At 36.6% G+C, this 24,051-nt stretch overlaps 1 protein-coding gene across 1 annotated transcript; it reads right to left on the bottom strand.

Moving 5' to 3' along the window:
* Nucleotides 1-1,815: 1,815 nt before the first annotated feature.
* Nucleotides 1,816-23,553, bottom strand: GUCA1C (guanylate cyclase activator 1C). The gene is made up of 4 exons (XM_010721364.1): nt 23,359-23,553; nt 9,004-9,153; nt 6,275-6,362; nt 1,816-3,908 (listed from the first exon to the last, which is right to left on the bottom strand). Exons 1-4 carry the CDS (start codon nt 23,551-23,553, stop codon nt 3,778-3,780), a joined length of 564 nt encoding a protein of 187 aa, XP_010719666.1. The 3' UTR covers nt 1,816-3,777.
* Nucleotides 23,554-24,051: the final 498 nt, after the last annotated feature.

Raw genomic sequence — 24,051 nt, forward strand, 5'->3', positions numbered from 1 at the left:
AGCATATTGAGCTACCAGAAGAGAAAAGGAGATAATGTTAAGACAATTATGAGTTGTTTGAAAGAGGGGACTGTCACACTAATTGCCTTTCACTGTTTGGATGCAACTAAAAGAGCATAAAGTCAAAAGGATTTCTTAACAGTAAAAGAGATCATAATAGAAGAGAAACTACCAATTACTCTGTTGATTGGCTAATCTCACCCAGCTGCACAGAGTGAATTTGAAACCTGTAATTCTTTTGAACATGAGTATGGTGACAAAAAGTCATTCTCAGTGCACATCTATCCTAACTAACACCTAACCCCCTGTGATGATGATAGAGGCAGCCCAGCTTCTCCAGACTCTCACAGCTGGCATCTGCTCAGTCTTGTTGACAAAGACACTTCCTGGAGAGCATATGCTATGGTTTTTTTTGTTTGTTTCTTTGTTTCTGTAGCTAGCAGTGTTCCCTGGGGGTGGGTTCTGGGTCTGGCAATGTTCAATATCTTCATCAACCACTTGGATGAAGGGATAGAGACCATCTTCTGCAAGCTTCCTGATGATACAAAGCTGGGAGGAGTGGCTGACACACCAGAAAACTGCAATTCAGTGAGACCTGGACAGGATGCACAATTAGGCAGAGAAGAACTTGATGAGGCTCAACAAAAGCAAGTGTACAGTCCTACATCTGGGGAGGTTTAATGCATGCATCAGTACTGCTTAGGGGCTGCCCTGCTGGAAAGGAGCTCTGTGGAGAATGGCCTGGGTGTCTTGGTGGATAACAGATTGACCAAGAGTTTTATGTCCTTGTGGCCAAGAAGGCCAACAGTATTCTGGGATGCATTAAAAAGAGCATGGCCAGCAGGTTGAGAGAGATGATCCTACCCCTCTATACTCTGCCCTTGTGAGGCCAAATCTGTGTCCAGTTCTGGGCTCATCAATTCAAAAAAGTCAGGGAACTACTGTAGAGAGTCCAGCGGAAGGCAACAAAGCTTATGAGGGGCCTGGAACATCTCTCTGATGAGTAAATGCTGAGAGACCTGGGACTGTTCAGCTTGGAGAAAAGAAGACTGAGAGGTATCTTATCAATGCTTGGAAATATCTAAAAGATGACAGTCAAGAATATGGGACCGATATCTTTTCACTACTGCCCAGTGACAGAACCAGGGTCTGGAACAGAAGTTGAGAAGTTCCATATGTATGTGAAGAAAAAAATTATTTACTGTTAGGGTGACAGAGCACAGGCACAGGGTGTCCAGGGAGGCTGTGGAACATGCTTCTCTGGAGATATTCAAAACCAACCTGGATGCTTTCCTGTGTGACCTGCTAAAGGAACTGCTTTAACATGGATTGTTGAACTAGATGGTCTCTAGAGGTTCCTTCCACCCCCAGTGATTGTGTGATTTATCTTCAGCACCCGTGTATCAAATAATACTAAAGCAGCTAGTTGAACTTCATGTTAATTAAGTAATAAAAGTTTAGATGGAATCCTACAAGGACCCTCAAATACATGTGGAGTTGCTGAATGTGAATATTTTTTGAAATATGATATGCTATACTAAACAAAATACGTTTTTCCTTAATTACACAGATTTCTTCTAAATTATTTTATATTGAAGTATGGAAGGTGAGAATGTCACATGCCCCTTTAAAATTTAGGTTAACAACAACAACAAAAGAATAAGAATTTCCTTACAAATGATAATTTTAATACAAAACAACACTCTTCTTGAATTGGTAATTCACTTCATGTAGTTACATTTACACAGAAAAAAAAGGGTAAATTCAAATATTCTTTTAAAAATCCATTTATTAAAAAAAAAAAAAGATCCAACATACATAGACAGTAGTAATTAGTTTAAGTAAATCAGTAGTCATTAGTTTAAAAGGAAGAATCCAAAACAGAGCTGTTAACCACACACCCAAATTGCTTAAGCTGGACAACGGTATTTAAAATATTTTAAAGCCTGTTTTGAAGAACACCACCCTCACAGAATCTAAATGTAACAGAAGGATATTAAGAAAAGTGATTTTTTGAAGCCTAGGTGTGAGAAAACTGATAATGACAGTGAGATATTAACATGTCAACAATGAATAAATACAAGAACTTAAAGTTCACCCCCACCAGAAATCTCATAGATCATTTTTTTTTTGAAAAAGATATACAAGATTCAAATGTCAGAATTATAATGTCAGAACTGTTTATAATGTCAAGTGATGCTTGTTGCATACTTTTAGTATATTTTATTGATCAAACTAGAACCTGAGATAATTGCAGATGATGGAGCATATTTCTTGTGCAAAGGGACATGGATTTGTAGTGAATTTAGATGAAAAGCTTTTTCATATGGAAGTTTTAGTAACTGTTTTATTTCAGCCTGCATCAATCCATGCACTAATTATTTTTGTCTTAAGTTGATGATTCTGAGAGCACGTAGTATTAGTGTTGTGGCACTGCCAGCCAAGGAGTACTTATGATATAACTGTAGTGATTTGATACATCTTGTTGCAAACTTGAGAAAGAATCTATCCCACCAGAATCAGACAGAACTAGAAATTTTCACTTTTTAAACAACCCATACAATTACATTTCAGAACACAGAATTACTCTTGTCTATTAAAAAGAAAGGTTGAGTTGTTTTTAACCCAGTTTACTAAGAAAATGAGGCATCTGTGATCATGCCATCTACACATCTCTTCTCTACACTTCTAAGAACTACCACATTCAGAGATGATTGCAACCCAGTTTGAAAGAAGGTAGAAGTCTCAAAGAGACTAAATTGCTAAAAGCTTTCGCCCAAGTATCTGGGCAGGACAGACGTACCATAATTTGTACTCCCTGTCAAGGAAAGGCAGGAAGAATGCAGCTATTAAACAGTCTGTTTGGCAGAAGCCAGCAGTCCCACCAGTATGAACTAGTCATGATACTTCTTACCTTTTGTCTCATGCAGCCATGGCAAAGAGCCCAGTGAAAATGAATTGTTTCGCAAAGAAGGATATAGAAGTGAATGGACACAAATCTCTGGAAACCAGATGATGTTTGTTCCAGTGCCTACAAAATCATTTGTTTTAACCATTCTTTGAAATTCTAATTTTACTCTACAAAGTAAACAAAATTTAATTCCAGTGCTTCTCTAAAGGTTAATTTGAAGGAACAGTAGCTGAACCCTGCCAAAAGCATTAAAGCATCACATTATTCTAATTTACAGATGTAATAAAATCAAGAGTGGTAGATGGCTTGTTAAAGAGGATGCACATCTCTGGAATACTGAGCTGACTAAGGTATTTCCCCAAGAATCTGCTCTTATTTTGAGTGCTGATCAGAGCAAATGTTAAGCTAATGCATACTAGCTTTATTTTTAATGGACCTAGATAGAAGCCAATCCTATCTCTCACCATACTAAAATAGTAGGTTAATGAACCTACACCTTGAAATAGTAAATATATTAATTCCATGTCTTTTAGAAGGGCTGCATTTTACAATATCATCACTGTTTTATTGATTACCCTGAGGTGTTCACAGAAACCAAACAAATTATTTGTACTGCATCAAATATCTTTTCTATTACACATGGGCAAAAGTTTGTGTTCTGTAGCTGCCAAGGTCATTAGTGAGAGACAGAATAAAGAAATGGAAAGATGTGGAATCAAGAGTGAAAATTCCAAGGGAGAATTTTTCTTAGAGCTGGTGGGTCAGTACTGTCTGGGCTGGTTTTGACAACATCAAGCTCTCTGAATGTAGGAAATGTTATCTTCCCTGAGTCAACGACACAGATGCAACATCCATCACTGAATCCTTCAGATGCTGTGCCGCCTGCCGTTCTGTATGACTTTGATTACATTGGAAAGGTCAAAACTTTTCGTAATCAATTCCATTAGATCTTCGTCTCTTTCCACACCAGTGATAAACTCTTCTAAAGTCAGTTCCCCTAAAAGAAAATCAGATGCTCTTTAGGAACCAAGGACTGTAACAATCATTCTCAATGCAACACAAGGCCATTCAAGCTGAGTTGCATCCCTCAAAAATATTCTCTATTCTTCACTGCTGATATGAAAATACAGGAAGAATATTTTCTAATACATTCCTGTTTTGCACCAAATTCCAGAATTCAGACTCACTTTTCTCTGCTAAAACAGATCAAAGACTGCTATTGCAAAAGTCTAAGCCAACCATAGTGCTTAGACTGAATTTAGCTGCACAGACCTATTCTTACCAAGGTAACTGGAGTTTATCTTATAGGTGGCTTTACCAGAGACTAGGGCATGATTTGCTGAGGATTACAAGGCATGGCCTCCGTGTTAACTATTAGGATTATCTGGAGCCAGGATAAGATGTAGTAAAAAATCTATTAAGTCGTTTGCTTAGAGAAATTATCCTAAGCAACTAAAATGGTCTTGTTTTTTTTATTTTTCTTTTAGAAAGTGATTTTTTGGGGTTCATGCTAGAATCAGGTAATACTTTGGAAGTTTCAAGACAAACAAAACCACAAAGGTCAGTCCAAGACACGTGTCTGCTGGCAAGGTACACTTGAGTGTACACAGTTCTCCGTTTAGAAGTTATTCCAGTGATGCTGTTTTTCTTTGAGAGGGGAAACCGAGCTTGGTTTAAAAGGAACAGTGATTTTTTCCTCTGGGAATGTATAAAGTTTTTATTAAAATCATAAAAATGAATCATTTCTTACTGAAATAATAAATTACAAGAGGCCAGAAGAAGAGAAAACAGCTGGATGACTTAGTGCCTGTTCAGTTATGTGGCGCTGTCTGCACTGTAAGCAGGTTCATATGCACACTATTACAGTGAAAGGACCTCTTCTGATGCAAGTCCTGGCACCTAGGCTGCAGCAAGAGGAGTGTCTGGTATTTCAAAATAACAATACCAGAATGCAATTGTATAAAGAACACTGCAGTTACGCGTGAGAAGTTACGCTGGCATGCCCAGGCTCACTGGGACTGTCATAAGGCTCAGATTTCCTTCACATAATGAAAATAAATTGGAAAGCCATCAGGAGATTTGTTTTAGGAATTGCTCCCCGCAGCCATGAGATTATTTCTTGTATTTTAATGTGATGAAGGCGATCACAACTTATTTGTCAATTTACATTTTTATTTTTATTTTATATAGATGTATATTTAATAAGCAGCTAAAAGATGATAACATAGTTTAAGATAAACTTGGAAAATTTTGTCTTATTCCTCAGGTTGGTTTAATCCTGCTGCTTTGCAGCCATTTAAAAATAACTAGCTATGGAAAGCAGCTTGAAATAGGGGCATTATGAAGAGGATTCTGAATAATTCATGTTCTCACATCTCACTGCTAAAATGTAAGACATACAAATTACTTTTTTCAGCTAATTGTCTAGCTCAGATACAACTATTACTTGCAGTGAACAAATATTAACACAGAGGCCAAAGTGAAAATAATCATAGTATTGAGGTTAGATTCTAGAATTTGACTATGTTGTTTGAAGTCTATTATTTGCCTTCACCCAAACAATGGTTCCAGTAGATAGGCAAAAATGCTCTACCAATCATTCATATGCATCACAAGAGCATTATTCATGTTCTAATTATATATTGCAAACAGCTTTCTTAAAAAGAAACTTTAATACACAAAGTAAGACCCCCAAACAATGAACAATAATATAAAAGCCTAAAATCCTGCCTGCATCTGATCTTGCTCAGCAATGCTTTCCTAGTGTTCCTAATTTGTTAATGATTTTAGTAGATCCAGTTGAAGGATGATTTTCCTGGTTAGAAATAGGAGGGAACATATTCACATGACACATCTTATGTTAAAAACAACTCCAAAGCAGTGAGTTAAATCTTTAGTTTCAAACTACAAGTCCAATTGGCTTAATGTAGCTCTCTTGAGAAGAAACAATAGCATGTGTCTTAGCATATGTTAACATTCAGATTCTGAAGAGACACTGAGTATTCTGTCCAATCTTTTCGAACATGGCATGTGCAGCCTTGCATCTTGGTTTTCTTACTCAGTTTAGGCAAGTTAAGACACATAGTTAGGCAGATTTTTGATCACGTTGGTTTTGCTGAGCACCCAGAGGACTGGCATTTTGGATGAACAGTGCAAGACCTTCACTTTAGCTACTTTTTAGCTACTACTAGACACAATTCCTGTGCTAAGTTAATAGAGGCAGTTGATTTACATTTCACTGTAAATTTGAGAGAATATAGATACAGGTTTTCAGTCCTTCAGTTGTATGCTCAGCTCCCTTTCTGATCCCGCACTCCCTCATGACGTGGTAAATGCCAATACCAAGAAAACCTAGACTCTTACCATCATTGTTCACATCTATCTTCTGAAATATCATGTTAGTGAATTCTTCGGCAGTCATGTTAGTCTGTCCATTAATAGCCTGGATAGCCTGGAGACAGAAATGCAGAAAGTTCTTAAAGACTTTTTTCCTTCAAGTCATGAAAACAATACACTGGCAACTGCAGTAATTGGAATGCAGCTCTTTAGTTCAACAGCCGTTCAAAAACACTAAATAAATTGCTATTTCAAGTAAATCTTCAGTAATGAGGATTGGAAATTTAATTAACATCACACAGCCTGAAGATTAGAGACTGCATTTACATATCTCTGAAGGTCTTCTGAAAGCATGTGATGCTTCTGTTGTTCAATGCACTTGTTCAATCCACACCAGCACTTTTTTTTTCACCCTAGAGAGATCGCTGTGTTCAGGGAGTGCCCTATGATCTGTGTGATTTAAATATAGTATTATTTTTCACAGCTGAAAGCACTTGATGAGAAAGCCAAAGTTTATCTTTTATTAAAACATGTTTAACTTACTAATCACTAATAAAGTTTGAGTGGCAATCCTAGAAGTTGGCAGAATTCAGTTGTCCTCCAAAGAAATTTAAAAGAGAAATCTCCCCTCTACTTTTTCTATGGCAAAGGTATCCAAGAATAAAGATACAAATGAATACTGCAAAATTCTGTCCCATTCACTGAGTCAACCACTTTTGCGTAATGTTGATTATTCTGGTCAATAAAATAGAAGCCTATATGTTAATAAACGGCAGTCCAGATGCAACAAGCACATACTGACAGAGCTGAACTCAAAATCAATATAATAATTATTTATTAAATAACTGGGAAAATAGATAAAAATATATATGTAAACAGACATATATGTTCTATAACAGACATACTATAGACATTTTTTAAAATTGAATCATTTCGAGATGAACTGTACTGTATAGAACAAATACACCAGTCATTTCTTTTGGTATTCCTGATATTATTCTAGAAATCATCATGTTTAATTAAAATGTTAAATGAGTTCAGCACTGATATGGAATTCCTGACCATCACTGTCTACCATACTTTGTTCAGAGTCCCCAGAAATGGCAAGAATTTTACAAAAAATAGGAACATTATCTTGTTTGTATTACTCATTCGTACTTCAGATATACACCATGGTATAAGTCTGACCCCAGTGCAGTCTTCATAAGGCTGTACCTCTGTCATAGTTAATTTTGTGGTAGCACTGAGAGCAAAGCAGTCATTCCTGATGTAGTTGAATCACTGACTACCATAGAACCCCTCTAAATAATAAAATAAATTAACGGGGCAGTTAAAAGAGTGCTGACAGGGTGCAAGGTGGTCTGGGCAGAATTTTGATGGCTAATAACAATCTGCTGGTCCAAAGTTCGTATAGCTGTAGGGACCAATGAAGTTTTCACTAGACTTCTTTGGTCTAAATTAGAGTCTCAAATCTGATGTATCTTTTTGTATAAGCCTTTGTTTACTCATACTCAGTATAAGCAGAGCTCTTAGCGGCTGTGAGCCTGCATTTTATTTTGTTTAGTGCCCACCTATTTTAATCTAGCCTAAGTAAAATGACTCGTGCAGGTTTCAGTTCTTTTACTCCAAAAGAGAAGCAAACTCCTGGAAACTTGAATGGTTTTAAAACAAGTTAAGCAAAAAAAGAATCTTTACATGAAAATGATTTTAATACCCTTTTCAGATAAAGCACAAGACAAAGGCAGTTGCATCAATGCCTTTAAGTGAAAAATGATTGAGAATATCTACAATAGAAAGATAACATTAGTCTTAAAAGAGAAGAAATCTGGGCTGTGCAGACTCTCCTTCTGCCTTTAGAACACTGTTCTTCATAAAGGGATGCATCAATTTCATTTGTTTGATCACATGGCTAATCTGGCTCTGGCTCCTTTTATTTGGGTCAGTAGCTCTTGAAAGTGCCTAGCCAGGCACCAGCAGTAAGACAAAATTTGGCAAAAGTGAGTTTGTTTATTATCACTTTAAATAACTATTTAGATTTTATGTTCCCTGCAGCAGAACCTTGATCTTCATATTTGCAAGGAACACTATAATACTTTTGAGATGAAAGCAGCTACTGAAGCGCAAAAGAGTCATTCACTAGAGCAAGTTGAAAAATATGGAAAACATTTTACAGAAAAAAATTACCCTGCTTTGTTTTCATAGGTTTGAAATTGACCCATTTTTTTGCAAAAATTTCTACAATATTTGTATCGAAATCGTTCACGATTTAATGACAAAATTATTTTTTTCCAATTTAATTAAAAAAAAGAGTAATGGCAGTTACAGTAAACAAATCCAAAAGCCTTTCAAAAAAATTAAAACATTGGAATGTTTTGATGACTCCTATATTGTTTCCTGCACGAAGTTCAGTTGGAGAAGCCATTTTTCCACAACAAAGGGCACAAACCCTTGTAAACATCTGTTTTATTCATTATGCTACTTCAATTCTACCCTGTCTTATGATACAGTTTATCAGAACAATGTTCTTACTGTTTCTACAGTTTTTCACTTTCACTAAAGCAGCATACAGCTGTAGAACTCTGGTTTAAAGTAAAACACTACTGTTTACTTCAGTAAGGAAGAAGCTGGTAACCAGAGTGTCACTAGCTAGAAGAACTTTGGCTTTACAGCTAGTAAAATACAACACATGTGGAACCACTATTTCAGAGACAACATGCTATGCCAGATGCAATTGCTATAGGTCATAATTTGCTTACCGCGAATATGCTCAATAGTTCTTTTTTGTCAATACATCCGTTTCCATCAGCATCATATAGCTTAAAATACCATTTCAATTTTTGGTCAATTTTTCCTCTTATAACCAAATTTATTGCCGCTATGAACTCCAAGAAGTCTATAAATCCATCCTAGGAGAGAGAGAGACGAAAAAAACCAAACCTGTTTAACAACATTGGCTTTTTGCTCATTCTGGCATTCACAGAAACAGGTCATCGAATTCACTATAATGCAAGCTGATTTATAAAGCACCTTAGCATAGAAATTTCCCCTGGCATTTAGAAAGGATGAGCTCAACTGGAAGCACTATAGGAAGGAGCATTAGCACAGGCAGTTTTGTTCTCCCTGGAAAGCTGTGGGGAAAGCAAATCACAGCAGTTGTTTTTGACATTGTTTGAGAAGATGAAAAAACAGGTTTGTGAAAGACTTTCACATAAGAAAAAGGGGAGTCTTGGATATCCAACTTCATACTGTTGAGATGTATACTGTGGAGCTGCTTATATTCATGTGGGTACTGCAGAAATGTGGACGTTTTCCAGAGCAACAGAGCTTCTCCAGGTGTTATTAATCTGAGAAATCATGCAATAAATATTGTATATGGCAAACAATAACCCAGCATGAGTGATAGATACTGTAGTTTATTCAAATAAGCATCAGGTCTCTCTGACCAATAAATTTCACATGGGATATAAAGCCTTCAAGTCATAAACAAGTTTCTGAATAGTGAGCATGGGGGGTAATCAAAGGGAAGAAGCATTTCAGATTGATTTAATTCCATATGTTTCGCTTCCTTCTCTGATGGTACTGAAGGAAACTTGTCAAGGACAGGACTTCATGGTCAAGTGGTCTACGCTACCGTGACGATTCCTCTGTTTCTGTAAAAATCTGGTGAAAGTGGAAGAAACAGTTGCTGAATTTGGAGACTACTAGCTCCAACTGTTTCCCATGTGGATATAAAAAGAATTAGCAGCTGGTAAATTTAATCTTGTGATCTTTATATTGGTCAGAATCCAACCACTTGGAAAACCTTGGAAAGACTGTCATCAGCTTTAGATGGCTTGTGGCTGAGAAGATTGGATGAATATGCAGTAGGTTTAACATGTTACTTATTTTTATTGCCTTACATCAACACACATCTTGCATACTGAGGTTTTGCAATCAGCAGGCATTAGTCTGTCCTCCAAACTGCACTAAAGTAAAAGAAAAGAAGCTTTGGAAAGGTGTGTTGCAACCCATTGCCATGTATTGCTTGTTTTGATTTCTGTGCAAGGTGGTTTGGCACTGTAGTACCCAAGTTTCAAATACACCCGAGTCAATGTATATGTAGACAGATATTGCACATGCATAACTTTTGCAGGCTGAACATTGCTTCACAGACTCTCTGTGCAGGTTCTGCCATTATTGCTGTATTTACTTTAATTTTAATTGCAGCAAATTCACTAAAGACAAAGGCATTTCTCAACCACAGTATGGGTTGAAATGAAATTTAACAATAACTGCATATAGTTTTCAAGCAAGATTAGGCCCATCTTTTTGGTAAAGAGATGCTTTACCAAAAAAATGACACAGTATGTACCACAAACTTTCTGGTTCTTTCTGGAACACCAAATTGGATTCCAGTTTTGGAAATACTATTTCAAAGAAATACTGTATCAGATACTTTACTGAGGTCTCCTTTTACTTTACTGATTATATTTCCAACCCTGGATTTTATAGCTCTTCTAAGAATGTGATTAGGTGTATTTCACATTGCTGTCCCTTTATAGAATTTCATACTATTTAGTTAAATTACAGATTAATTTTAGGCTTGATAGATATTCATGGCCAGGCTCATTTACTTTCTTTCTCCCTTACATTTCATTTTGGGTTTTGGAAAACAGTATTTTGTTGTTTTCTTTTATGTCTTTCAATTCTGTGGGTCTGACCAGCCACAGAATACCAGAAGTGTGGGAAATGTAACAGTAAGCTTAATATGGTGGGCGATAAACTTTTGCCTAGTGGGTCACTTATCCTGACCCAAGCTGGAAGGGACTAAAGACAAAGGTTAGAAACAAACAAACAAAAAACAAAAACAACCCAAACCTAACAAATAAACCAAAATACTTCTGAAATATCTGAGACAATGTGGTTTTTAGAGAGGCCCCAGTCACATGGAGTTGTGGACATACAAAGACTAGCAACAACACCATGCTAACCTCAAAAACACCAGGAATAGAAACACTAAGAAGCCCAACGTTTATCTGCACAGTATGGAACTAGAAGCACTGCACAGTGGCACTGATAAGAAATGTGCTGTTTCTCTTTTATCCACAATAAACGTACATTGTTGGTAGAAAAGAAAATACTTGTGTGATCTGAAAGCTGGAGAAATCTTGTTAGACATGCAGAGTTTTCTCAGATAAAAAGAAATATTATGCTTTTTATAGTAGCATACAGGAGCCTCAGAATAGTGCATTAAATAATGGAAAAATCATAACAGTAACCTATGAAGATCATCCTATAGCTCTATGAGTACAATAAATAGTACAATAAATGTATTATGATGTTATTAAAAGAACACTGCAGTGCTGATTTACCCATCTGCTGCTCTGTAACGAATCACAATATACGAGGTATGTCCTCACGTGTCTTTGGGTTCTCTAAAGCCTCATGCTGTCCACAGTAGACATGCTAATTATCTGTTGCTTATTAGGAAGTCACTCAATCTGTAGAAAAGGGCTATCATAAAAATAATAAAATAAATAATAATAAAAAGTTTAAAATAACAGAATAAACAGAGCTGTTTACTAGTGGAAGATAGAAATACTTCTTATCTTTTACTGTGCTATTCCAAAGGGCTAATTCATAGTATTTTTTATTTAAAAGAGTTAGTGTTGGTGAAGCCATTTTAGGACACCAGAGGACTGATGGAGGTGTGTGGGAGAGTTGATTGCTCTTCATGACCTCCTCTGGACCCTCTCCAAAAGCTATGCACCTATAAAACCCCTTCCTGTTGTTTTTAACATCCCTCAACAAGTCTACTTCTATGTCTCCTTTGGCTTTCCTAATCCTATCTCTGCAAATCTGGTCAGCATTCTTGTATTCTTCCCAGGTGACATGCCTTTGCTTCTATTGCCTGTACTTGCCCTTCTTTTCCCTCAGTTTGACCAGCAGATCCTTGCCTATCCACGCCAGTTTCCTGCCTCACCTGCGTGCTTTCTTATTCTGAGGGACGGAGAGCTCTTGTACTCTCAGAAAGGCATCCTTAAAATGTAGTCAGCTTTGTTCCACTCCTTTGTCTATAAGAACAACTTCCCGGGAGATTGCATCCAACAATTCCTTAAACAACTGGAAGTTTGCTCTTTGCCAGGCCCAGGTTCCTCAAGATCATGAACTCAACAAGGGCATGGTCGCTGCAACCCAGGCTGCCTCCAATCTTAATATCTTTAACAATCTTCTCTGCATTGGTGAGCAAGTCCAGCAACAGTACATGTCTGGTCAGGCTTTCCAATACTTGAACTAGAAAGTTATCAATGAACTCCTTGAGTCTCCTGGATTGCTTACAGCTTGCCACGTTGTCTTGCCAGTGGATTTATGGGTGGTTGAAATCCCTCATCAGGATAAGAGTCTGTGAGCATGAAATTTTTTGTAACTGATGCAGAAAGGCCTCATCAACAGGTTCATCTTGATCAGGTGGCCTGCAGTAGAGCCCAAACACCAGATGTGCTTTATTGGTCTCATCCCTAATTTTAACCCACATACTCTCTACCTGCTCCTGACTGTTTCTCAGTGGGAACTCCTCACAGTCTATCCACACTTCAGCATAAAGGGCAACTCCCCCAGCTCTCCAATCTCACCATCCCTTCTAAAAGCTTATAGCCCTCAATGATGCTGTGCCAGTTATGTGAATCATCCCACCATATTTCAGTGATTATACACAGCAGAATTTGTCCCTTTCATTTTAGAACACCTGCAGGCATGTAGGCATCAGGCTAAGTTCAGAACAAGTATCCATGCAGGCAAAAATGACAGTCTGAGTGCCTTGATTCTGCTAGCAGAAGCTTCTGGCGTTGCCAAACTCCTGGATCAACCAAAAGCTGTTCAGAGATGTTAGGATCAGAGAAAGAAGACAAAAAGAAACCAAGTAAAGGCTTAAGAGTCTAAGCTCAGTTCCCCAATATTGGTGAGGTTAGAAGCGATGTGAGCTGGAGCTGGGAAAGTCTAGAGAAAAATATTCAGGTGAAGAACTTACAACTAAATTGGTTTTAAGCAGAAATTAGTTCGCTTTAGTCAAGATCAGTCTAATCACAATGATACAGCCCACATATTCAAAGGAATGGTAGCAAGGTCTGAGGATTTACCATCAAAAAACTTGGTTTTTTTTTTGTTTATTATGTATTCTCTACATGCTTGAGAATAACTGTTTTGAAAACCTAGCCAGAAAGTAGCAAATGACAGGTGACATCTTCCTTTGTGCCAAACACACTAAGATTTACCTACAGCTAGACAAAGGCAAAATGGTGTAGAAAAATGGGGTTGTTCATTAGTTACAGGGTCTCCTGAGAACACAGTAATTTAATACTAACTTTTTATGAGATGTTTTTTGTTCAGAATGTTGGCTTACGTACAATTGACGCTGCTGACTTTTATTCAGTCAGGACAGCCTGTAAAGGAAAAGCAGGACAGTAAAAGAATGGCAGCCTTATGCAACAAGAATTAGTACTCAAATCCTGGAAGTCTGAAAAGGCCATTATGCTTTGATTCCTAGAATAGTGTAGCTAATCTTCACAGATCCTTAAAAAAAGCTCTCACAGCTTCAAATTATTTGAATGCAGATTAAAAAGAATTGACTTGGAAGCTGTGAATACACAGCCAACGCAAAACAGTGCAGTCACTCAAGGGTGGGCTAGAATAGCCAGATCTGGGCATTTTGGCTGTGTAGCTCTTGAACATCGATTTCTGGTAGTGTTGATGCAGCCCTACTGAGATTGCTGCTGGGTTAGCCAGCCATCTCCTGTGGCACACAATAGTTACACATACAGAAAAGGGTGGTTTCTATTCCTGTAAAACTCTACTAATTGTAAATTCATCATCTTAAGAGTACTGAGGACTTATATAATAACATAAAAAACAAATTGAGGTCTTTCTTCAATTTTGCCACTGAAAAATCTCTAAACTGCACAGAACTCAACCTGACAGCAGGAAAATAGCTCAACAGACTTCATCTGGATTAGCAAGAATGCAAATATAGACTGTTCAGGTATTTCAAGCCCAGGGCTTAGAATGTTAAGCCACCTACCCTCCCCACCCCTTAGACTATTACCTTCCCTCCCCTCTTAGACTATTACTTAAGCCTGATAATGCAGAGAGAAGCACTTATGTATATATTGGCACAGGTCAAAGAACAGATTACAACAGCTCAGAATAACTTGTGTGAAATTTATAGCTAATCCTGTGCGCTCCTCCATTTCATAGTACTGATTTCTCCATTCTCAGAAAAGTAAAGTTGGATTCATTTTGCTCCATTTAATTTTCCCCAATTTGAACATGTCCCTGAGTCTGATGTTGGAGTTTGGGGCTTGGAGAGGACTCTAGACCTCTGCCAGGCTGTGGCTGGAATCACCAGATTCCTAAGTAAACAAAGCTGACATATGTCACAGTGACAGAGGGGAAACGACATGCAAAGGCTGTTAGATAAGGATGAAGGAAGAAGCAGGAAATTAGGAGTGGCAAATCATTACACAATTTTGTGATAGGTGCATACTCTCTGTTACTTAAAGAGGCCAGGCTATATTGACCAAACTGTTATGCAAAGTTCTGCCTTGTTCAGATGAAGAAGGCCTTCTTTGCTTGCTGGCTTAGAAAATACCAGGCTTTCAGGTTTGCTGGCAAAACTTGTGGAAATCCAAAACACTAAGGTGACCAACAATTATATATTTTTTAAATCTCTCCTTCCTCTCCATCTGCCCAACCCCTTGCCATCACTTACTATTTTCTTTCAAGGTTATTGAACAAGGAGGGAGACAGGGATGTCACCAAGGCATGGGGCTGAGGCTTACAGTGTGGCAGGACAGTGTCCAGGAGAGCTGTGCAGAAGAAAATCTTGTGCTCAAGTGACGTAGCCCTCTGCCATCACCTCTTAGATGATTCAGCTTTCTCCATCCCTAATGTTGAGCCTTCGCTCATGCTTTTAGGAGCATCTTCCTCAATATATAACAAAGCTGTAGTTAAGACAGAGTAAACTAAAAAACACAACCATAACCACAAAGCCTTCTATTTTTCAGCAAATTTCTTGCTGACAGTTCAAGAAAACTTTTGATTTTTGACAAACCCTAGCAAGACAGATCTATAGAAAAAGAACTCTGAGGACATGATGCCTTCTAGGGGCAAGGATACTTTTTTTTTTAGTGGCAAAGATGCACTCTTTGGCAAATAATCATAGGTGTTCCTGCATCACATTTTAGGAATTAAAGTCTCAAAGGTTGTATGCAAGAGGGTTCCCAATAGTTAAACACATTTCCTATTATTCTCTAAACTGCTCTGTATTATCACATAAAGGACCTCAAAGAAGGAAAAAGTTAATGCTCTACTTTCTTTACCTCGTAGGCTTTTCTTATTTCTATAAAAAATGAGAAATTATATATAATGTTTTATCACAAGAAAGATGTACATTTAGTGTCACTAATTGAGTTTGTAACCAGGTTGGTTAAAACAGATCATCTGATTTCTGTTGCACTTTTTCTGCAATTCTTATTCCCAAAGCTCAGATCACTGACATTGTTTTCACCAACGAATATGTTAATCACAACTGCACATACTTTTGGGCTTAAGCAGTGCTTAAATGATAAAGGGGAAAAAGAACAAAATGTAAACTAGGAGTAGCCTTCATATTCTCTACTCATAAATAATAAGGCAATAAATAGAAATAAATGACGGCTGCCCTTTTGAAAAAAACTTAATTTTTTTTTAAAACATACAGATTAATGAACTCTTTCCCATTAAAATTACTGTTCTCTTTATCTATATAATAATTTAACAAACAGTGTTTAAAAGTAATTATGATTAACCGTGCAAAGTTAATCTTCATTGCCTGCTCATATAATGTGACAAAATTACGGTGTTAGCTGGTGGTAATGGTAGTAATATACCCAGTAATGACTGTAGAGTACATTCTAATTTGTTTATACTTAAATGAAAATTTCAGAGAAGCCCTACATACATTGTTACAGAAGCGTAATTGCTTCAGTTTTGTGCATAATATTGGTCGCTGAGTAGCTGCAGAGAAGACAGCTCTAAATCTTTCCCTATAATTTCCTTTTGTAAAGGACCTACTGGCTGGGCTGACTTAACCCATGAATCCCAGGTGCTCCAATAGGAACTGGATACAGACCTCACTTTAAGATTCCACTTAAAGAACCAGCTTTTCCATGGTTGATGGTGCAGTGCCATTGCTGGGGAATTACTCTGACCTAAAACTTCTTGACCAGAACTCATACCAACAAATCTTCATTTAAGAATTCAAAAATAACGACATTAAGCAAGGGATGGTTCTACTAATAGTGATAAAATAGTCTTTAAGCTGGTAATGTCACGCTATCACAGCATAAGTTAGTACTATTACAGCAATAAGTCCTGTGACAAACCACTAGAAAATAAAATTAGGGTTGCGAAATTGTACCAATGATTGTCTGAAAGTTCTTAGAAAGTAAAAGAATACTACTGCTTTTTCAGAACCAATATAAAACTAGATTTAAAAAAAATTCTAGAGGTAGTTAAGAAGTAGAACAAAGACATTCTTTAAGACAGACTATAAATGAGTAGTGTTTAGTGGAACCAGACTAAATAGTTATAGAACATTGTTTCTATTCTATGAATTTTTTAAATAAGGGTACAGTATCTTTAAATGACACTTAAGCACAGTGATAAAAATAATATAACTGCACTACTTTGAACACAGTGAACTATAATCTCATACTTATTTACAGTAATCAGACTAGTTACTTTATGTTTGAAATAAACTTATGCAACATTACTCCAAGATTAAGGCGTAGCAAGCTGTCTGGCTTTATTGGTTTTGTTGCTTTCATTGCATTGTGTCCAAAACTAATGTGAAATGGATTTCTACATGTACATGTCAACTACAAAAAGCTAAAATATTTCAAGAAGTAAGAGCTGCAGACTTTGAAGTAAGTGCTGTAGACGTGTTACTTCTGACAGAAAGACTATTTCTGGCTAAGATACATCTCTGTTCTTATTTTAATCTAGCCCTTTGTTTAGAAGCTAATTAACTGATTGACACACAGGTTTTATTGGAGACTCTACAATGTGACAGCTATGATTGTCATGAAAAGTGTTTTTTAAAATATTTCCTGTTGTGCAGACTTAATTAGAGGCAATTGTGAGAATGAAGAAGGATTCAAAATCAGAAAAAGCAAGAATCATTTCTCTGAGCAAAGTGATAGCACTGTCCATGTGTGCAAGGGCAACACAAGAATCTTAAGTAGAAAAAATAAATAGCATGAAATGTACTGCGTCTTGCCAAGAACAGTACCAGTCTATATGGCTCTTGATCACTTACTGTAGTGTGTAATACATTTGTTGCTGCTGCAGCCTTACATCTTTGGTTAAGCTGCTTGGTTAGAGTAAAATAGGAAAAATTTACTTGCCCTGAGAATTTTTTCAGCCTGAAGAGATCCCTAAAATTATGCATGCAGCTGAACTTAAATTTGTGTAAATATTTGAAGACTTAGAATTAAAAAATGTCTGAGAAAATATTCCTATGATTATGATCCACTGCCAACTATTAGCTATCATATCTAACGTGAATCAACTTTGGTAATATCTCCAGAGATGAGGATGCAACAGTGTAGGCAAATCCTTACTTACCCTAGGGACACTTAGACGAAGGCAGTGCAGGAAATGAAGTTCAACTGGAAAACAAAGTTTCAAGCAAAGGAGAGTTGGCAAAAATACCCTGAGTAATTCTAATTGAATTCATAGGAGATGGGAACAGTTAATATGTAGGTTTCAGGTAATGTTTGAAGTATTGCTCACCAGCAATTCCTCAAGAGATTTTTATGCTTTCACATGAACGTGGAAGGCAGCTGTTGTGTAATGATATGTAACTCTTGCATAGTTGGTTGGGTCATGTAAAAACAAACAAACAGACAACATTTTCATATCAGTGAAAATATTTTTCTGTTTCTTATAGTTATTAGAATTTGGGAAAAGTGGAGAAACAAAATAACTCAAAGTCAATTAGTTACATTAATCACCAAAACATGTATGAAAAATATTAAATATTTCTTTGTGTGCTTTTTTAAAAATATGAGCTGCACCTCTTCTTTCACACAGAATTTCATGTTCAAATTATGTGCATTTCCTTCTGCTATGATATCCAAGAATAGATACTTGCCTAATCCAATTCATGCCAACACAGCCCGAGAAGATAAATTAGACCACAAAATCAGATGATGAAAAGTCTACCTGAAAATCACTGAAAATCAAAATAATAAAGGCACAGAAGTACAGTAGGGAAGGAGCTGGATGAGAAAATGAGAAATAGCAATCTGCCTCCCAACATGTGGAAAGTAGGAGGGGTGAAAAGAAACTCTTGTTCTTTGGGGGAAAGAAAAAAAGGTTTTATATTTAGTTTTCATTGCTACATACATTATTTGACACATAACTAAATTCTACTGAAGTAACACATTTTTGCATTTCTTATTATCTGTTCTACATCAAATAATCTGCTTTAATCTTCTTTAGAATTTAAAATTGATTCCTTTTATTTTTTTCTTGGTTCTAATCTGCATAATGATGTCAGATAAGGTCTAGTTTATCACAGGACTACTTTAAATCTCAAATGAAAAAGCACAAACCAGATTGATATCATTTGTTGATATCTGAAACAAAAAATCTTGCTAAAGATTTTGTAAACTCTTTCATGTGGAGTGTCCATCTTTCTGCATCTACCAACTTTATGTCTGCATGAGAAGTTTAGGAAAAATACAGCTACAATTCCCAGTTGAGAACCATTCAACGCTTTAAAAAATGTTAACAGAAAATTGGTGAACTTGCATACTTTTTCTCTGGTGCTACAAATCAAAACCGTATTAATCTTTACTTTTTATACTGTATTTTGGCACCACGACTGCTGGGATTCAGAAAGTGGTTGGACAATGCTCTCAGATAGAAGGTTTGAATTTTGGGCGGTCCTGTGTGGAGCCAGGAGCTGGACTCCATGATCCTTATGGGTCCCTTTTTACCCAGGATATTCAATGATTCTATGATTTTTTTTTTGCAAAGAAACAGGACAATTTATGCCAAATAAGCAACAAGAGAACTAACATAGCAGCATCCCATTTTCTGTATACTGTTTTATATAATAAATGGCTATATAAATGTCCTTCACCGGTCACAAGAACCCAATCAATCAATTCTTGCAATATTTGATCATTAAATTTAGTAGTTCCACATCTTTCTTCAAATTATTAGAAGTGGATGACAATGCTCTGGGTTTTTTTAATTTAAAGTGAGAAGGCTTTTTAGAATAAGTGCTAAGTAGTACCAGTGATGACTACTGATTTTACTCCATAATTCTGGTTAAGAGAAAATAGCACTTTCACTGAAATATCAGTATAGCAGACAATTCTTTTCTAGGCATATTTTCTTCTTTAACACTGGTGTAACATCATCTTGAATTATACAGAAATCTCTGAAATCTGTTATATATTCTCACAGAAAACCAAGCATACGTCAATATATTTGCCAACTACTTAAGTACTTTAAATAAGCATAACTGTTTCCTCTCTAAAATTCATCACTAGGCTACATAAACCAGGGCTGCATGACAGTTATGCCTGAACTGAGATGCAGAGAGAGTAAAATGAGCATTTTAGCTTATTTTTATTTGCTACTTGTCTTTGGTTGTAGATTTTTCAATTTTTATTACAAATAGCTTAAGAATGAAGACTGTGATCATTTTTCCCATAAATGGCATAATTAACTATGTGATTTAAAAATGAACTTTTTTTGCACTTACATTTTAACGAAAACATTATTTTCGAAGACTTCCATTGATTAGCTGTGACAAAAGATAAACTCACCATTTATTATACTGCCAATGCTGTGATATAAATAATGCTTACAAGTATTAACATATGAGTTGTGAAAAAACAAAACTACTGTGGTACCGCAATATATTTTTCCTTATTTACTGGCAACTCTTTGTTTAAATGAAAATCCTAAAAAGGAGAAAGATATCTGTAATGGACCAAAACTTGAAGGACTAAAGCTAGCAAGGAGGTGAAATGCAATGCAAAAATACAAACTTTATTTATTTCCACACAAATCTCACTGGCTTCCTATGAGACTAATATTTCACACTTTGCTTGCTAGAAGTTTTAAGCTGGGCATATAGGAAATAGATGAGAATGCCTATGGACTTTTTAAGAGTGTTTGACCATCATATTCACAATGGAATACACCTAAGCATGGATGACCCCAACTTATCTCAAGAAGCATTAGGCTGCTATAATTGGAATTGTAGATTAACCTCAGGCCTAACACTTTAACACAGCTTTCTGAGGAGATTCCTATTTGTATGAAAACAGAAGCCTGAAATAGAAGTGAGAAATAAATATTTTGTTCTGACAATGTAGGACTCGATTAAATGACTTAAGTTTTCCAAAATGAGTTTCTTTAAAGCAGGCCACAGATGATATAATAACTTCAGCAATAGAAGTCATGACTGTTTTAAATCATAAAAGCTCCACTTGCAAACCATGATATTGTCTGGCCACAAAAAGTTAGACAAGGGAAAAAAACAGGTCATGTATCTATAAATGTCAGTTAGGCGAAATATGAGAGAACATTCAAGTTTGCTAGCTGTCTAGCTAAACAGCTCTGCTATATAAAAGGAAAGAAAAGGGAAAACATTTATATCAAGAAACTTTATATACTCCAGTGCTCACTGTGATAACAACCCCTTTATTAGAAAGTAACAACCAGACAAGAGTGAAAAGCACAGGAAATCAAATTTTGACCTACAAACTTGAGAAATTTCTGTAGTTCTGAGTGAAACTGAATGTGGGCAAAAGCCCAAATGATCAAATTATTTCTGAATCCATGTGTGTTGTTCATGCAACTGCTCACATGCATTAACTTTGGTGGTTTGCAGATGAAAAATTGTCATCTGTTTAATACTGTGCAGTGTCTAAATGTTCTGCATAATGTTGTAGAAAGATAATGACCCCTTATTTGTAGAACTGTAGTTGCTATTCAAGAGACCCCAGTGCGATACTGCCAGTAAGCTTTCCATTGACCACTCACTTTTCACATATCTGTTCTTAACTAAAAGCACTTTTCAGGATGAAAGCTTATTTTTCCACCAGAATACTCTGTGGATGAAAAAAGCTGTATAACAGGTGAAGGACAAAAAGTGAATATGTGGAATGAGGAGATCCACTTATTTTACTTTATCAATAACAGCACTCCTTTCTCCTGCTCTGAGAGGCTGCTTTATTTCCAGCCTCACCACATAAAAACCATCGTAGACCCATACTTGAAAAATATTTGATTGATATTTGCTATGTCTAAAACTATGCCTTAAAAATAGTGGTTATCAGTCTTGAAAAAAACAGAGTACTGTTATAATATTAGAAAAAAAATCAGAAATTCAGGCTGTAACAGAAAGGCAATCATTATACTGCACAGAGATAAAAATACAACAAATCTGTTGGCATGGGCTCAGGTTATAATTCTTACAACTCTAACTCCTAGCATTACAGAACAGAGACACAAGGGGAAAAAAAAAAAAAAGTAGCAGAAAATACTCTCTTGTATTGGCCATACTCTGCTGTCTCACAAGGATATAGTCCTGAAAAGTGCAAAGGTTAGTAATACGATGGGTAGCAAAGTAATTTTTCTAAGATATTGAATTCCTGGCCAATATCCTATTTTTCCATCCTTTCCCCATGACTGATCTTGTTTCAGTGGATAAAGATGAGGATAAAGACAATGATAGGTAAAGTTCAGAAAGAAGTAACAAGAATGTTCCCAGTAAAAGAGGCAAGTTCAGTCACACAGATGAAGCAGTTGATATCTTTCAGGACAGAGATCCAGAAAGGTACGTTAAAAAGACAGCATGTCCTGCAGCTAACAGTCCCAGCACGGCTCCTCCTGTCTCCTTCTGCCAGGTGATATGTACTGTCCCTTTATGTTTAAAACACATTCATTAAGTGCCTGGTTGCATCTGCTCATTAATTCTTATGGGAAAAGTTACTTCACTGTCTGGTAGCCTTACTGCTTCATGTATGAGTGATGAATGTCTGCAGAGCAGGGTGACAAAACTCTGAAACACCATACAGAGAAGTGACCATTAGCAGGGTGTTGCCATTTTGTGTCCAGCCATTGCCCTGGTAACTAAATGTGAGCAAATTCTCCCTCTGAAATGCATATTTATTTCACTGTTTGCACTTCTACATCAATCCAGAATCTTAAGGTCTCAAAATTATCTGCAGATCATGTGTGGGTAGATACATTGCAGCATTGTGGTGAGAACTTACCAGCATAAAGCAGTTCTCAAGACAGACCAAAAAATACCCCACACTTGCCTGCCAGTTGGGCAGTTTAAGGTATCTTTTAACTTCTTCCTTCACAATAACATAGTCTAAGGTCACCTACACCTCATGAAAGGTGCTACACACAAATATCAGATGTACAGAGTTTTGACATTGCCTGTTCCCTAACAAGCATCTACATTAGGGAGAGCAAACTGCAATCACAAGCACTTATTGCAGTAGCTGGAAGAGTAAATTGGAATTATAGAGAATTTGCTTTACCTCTTCATTCAGTCTATCAAGTCTTGTAATTTGCACACTGTGTATTATCTCCTTATCTTAATTACATTTTCCTCTTTGCCATACACTCAATACAGTACTTCGGGCAAATTTGTTTTTCTGTGATGCGCTTCACTGGTTAAGTAGAGATCATATTTTCCCCTTTGTCTAATATTGTTGTGAAAAAGGAGTTCATTAACTTTGTATTTGATCGTATGAATATTTTTATATACTCACATACAAGCATTGGATAAGCAGAGGATAGAAGAATAACCAGTGAACTGCAAATTACATCTCATTTGTAGAATTGCTTCTTGACATTTTTAAAGTATTCCTGGAAAAGTACTAGCAAGAATTCTACTCAAAGTCCTCAAAGGACAGCCCCACCTCTTGGCTTCTGGTGCACCACAGCAGCAACCCTGTCCACAAAAGCAGTTTTTTGAACAGAGCACAAAGAAAAGCCTGAAGGCTACAACTTACAAGCAATAGTGTACGATTAAAGAAGAAAAGAAGATTTACCTGGTTCAGATCAAAGATATCAAACACTCGTTTAATGTATAGATCTCCCTGTGGATCCAGCCCTTGCAGATCAAGGAGTTTCTTGAATTCATGCAGGCTAAGTTGCCCAGATGGGCACTCTCTCATAAATTTGCTGTAATAATGGTGCATCTCTGGGATAGGGCCATCACCTGGTAAAGATTCATTGGCACCCATATTATTATGCAGATGTCTCTTTCACTCTATTCACAATTGTGTCTCCCAGGTTCAGAGTCCTGCACATGACCAGAACTCAGGCAAGTACCGCATTTAAAGGGCCACAGTAAACCTCTTACAGCTAAGCTTCTCTTTTTATTTAGTGACTCTTTGAACCCATGTGAGATTACCTTTAATGCCTGGTCCTAAACAAGATGGGATTTCATAATGTGGTTAAAGTAGAAGTTTAGATGCCCAGATTCAAATAATGGTTTGTGAAAATCCAAACTCCCACTAACTACAAATATACATATTAGAAAAACTGGGAGATTCTCAAAGCAGTTGACTAAGAACAATTAGCAACACATAAAAGTCTAATCCTGGACTGGCTGTAAGAAATAGTTATAATTTATGTCATAAATAAGGATGAAAAAGTTGAGACTGCAAGTGGGCAGCTCACTGTTACATCTCCACTGTAGGAGTATTAAGCCTTTCTAAACACAGTCTTTTGGACTCTTC

This window comes from Meleagris gallopavo, chromosome 1 (genome assembly GCF_000146605.3).
Source record: "Meleagris gallopavo isolate NT-WF06-2002-E0010 breed Aviagen turkey brand Nicholas breeding stock chromosome 1, Turkey_5.1, whole genome shotgun sequence".
Taxonomy (NCBI): Eukaryota; Metazoa; Chordata; class Aves; order Galliformes; family Phasianidae; genus Meleagris; species Meleagris gallopavo.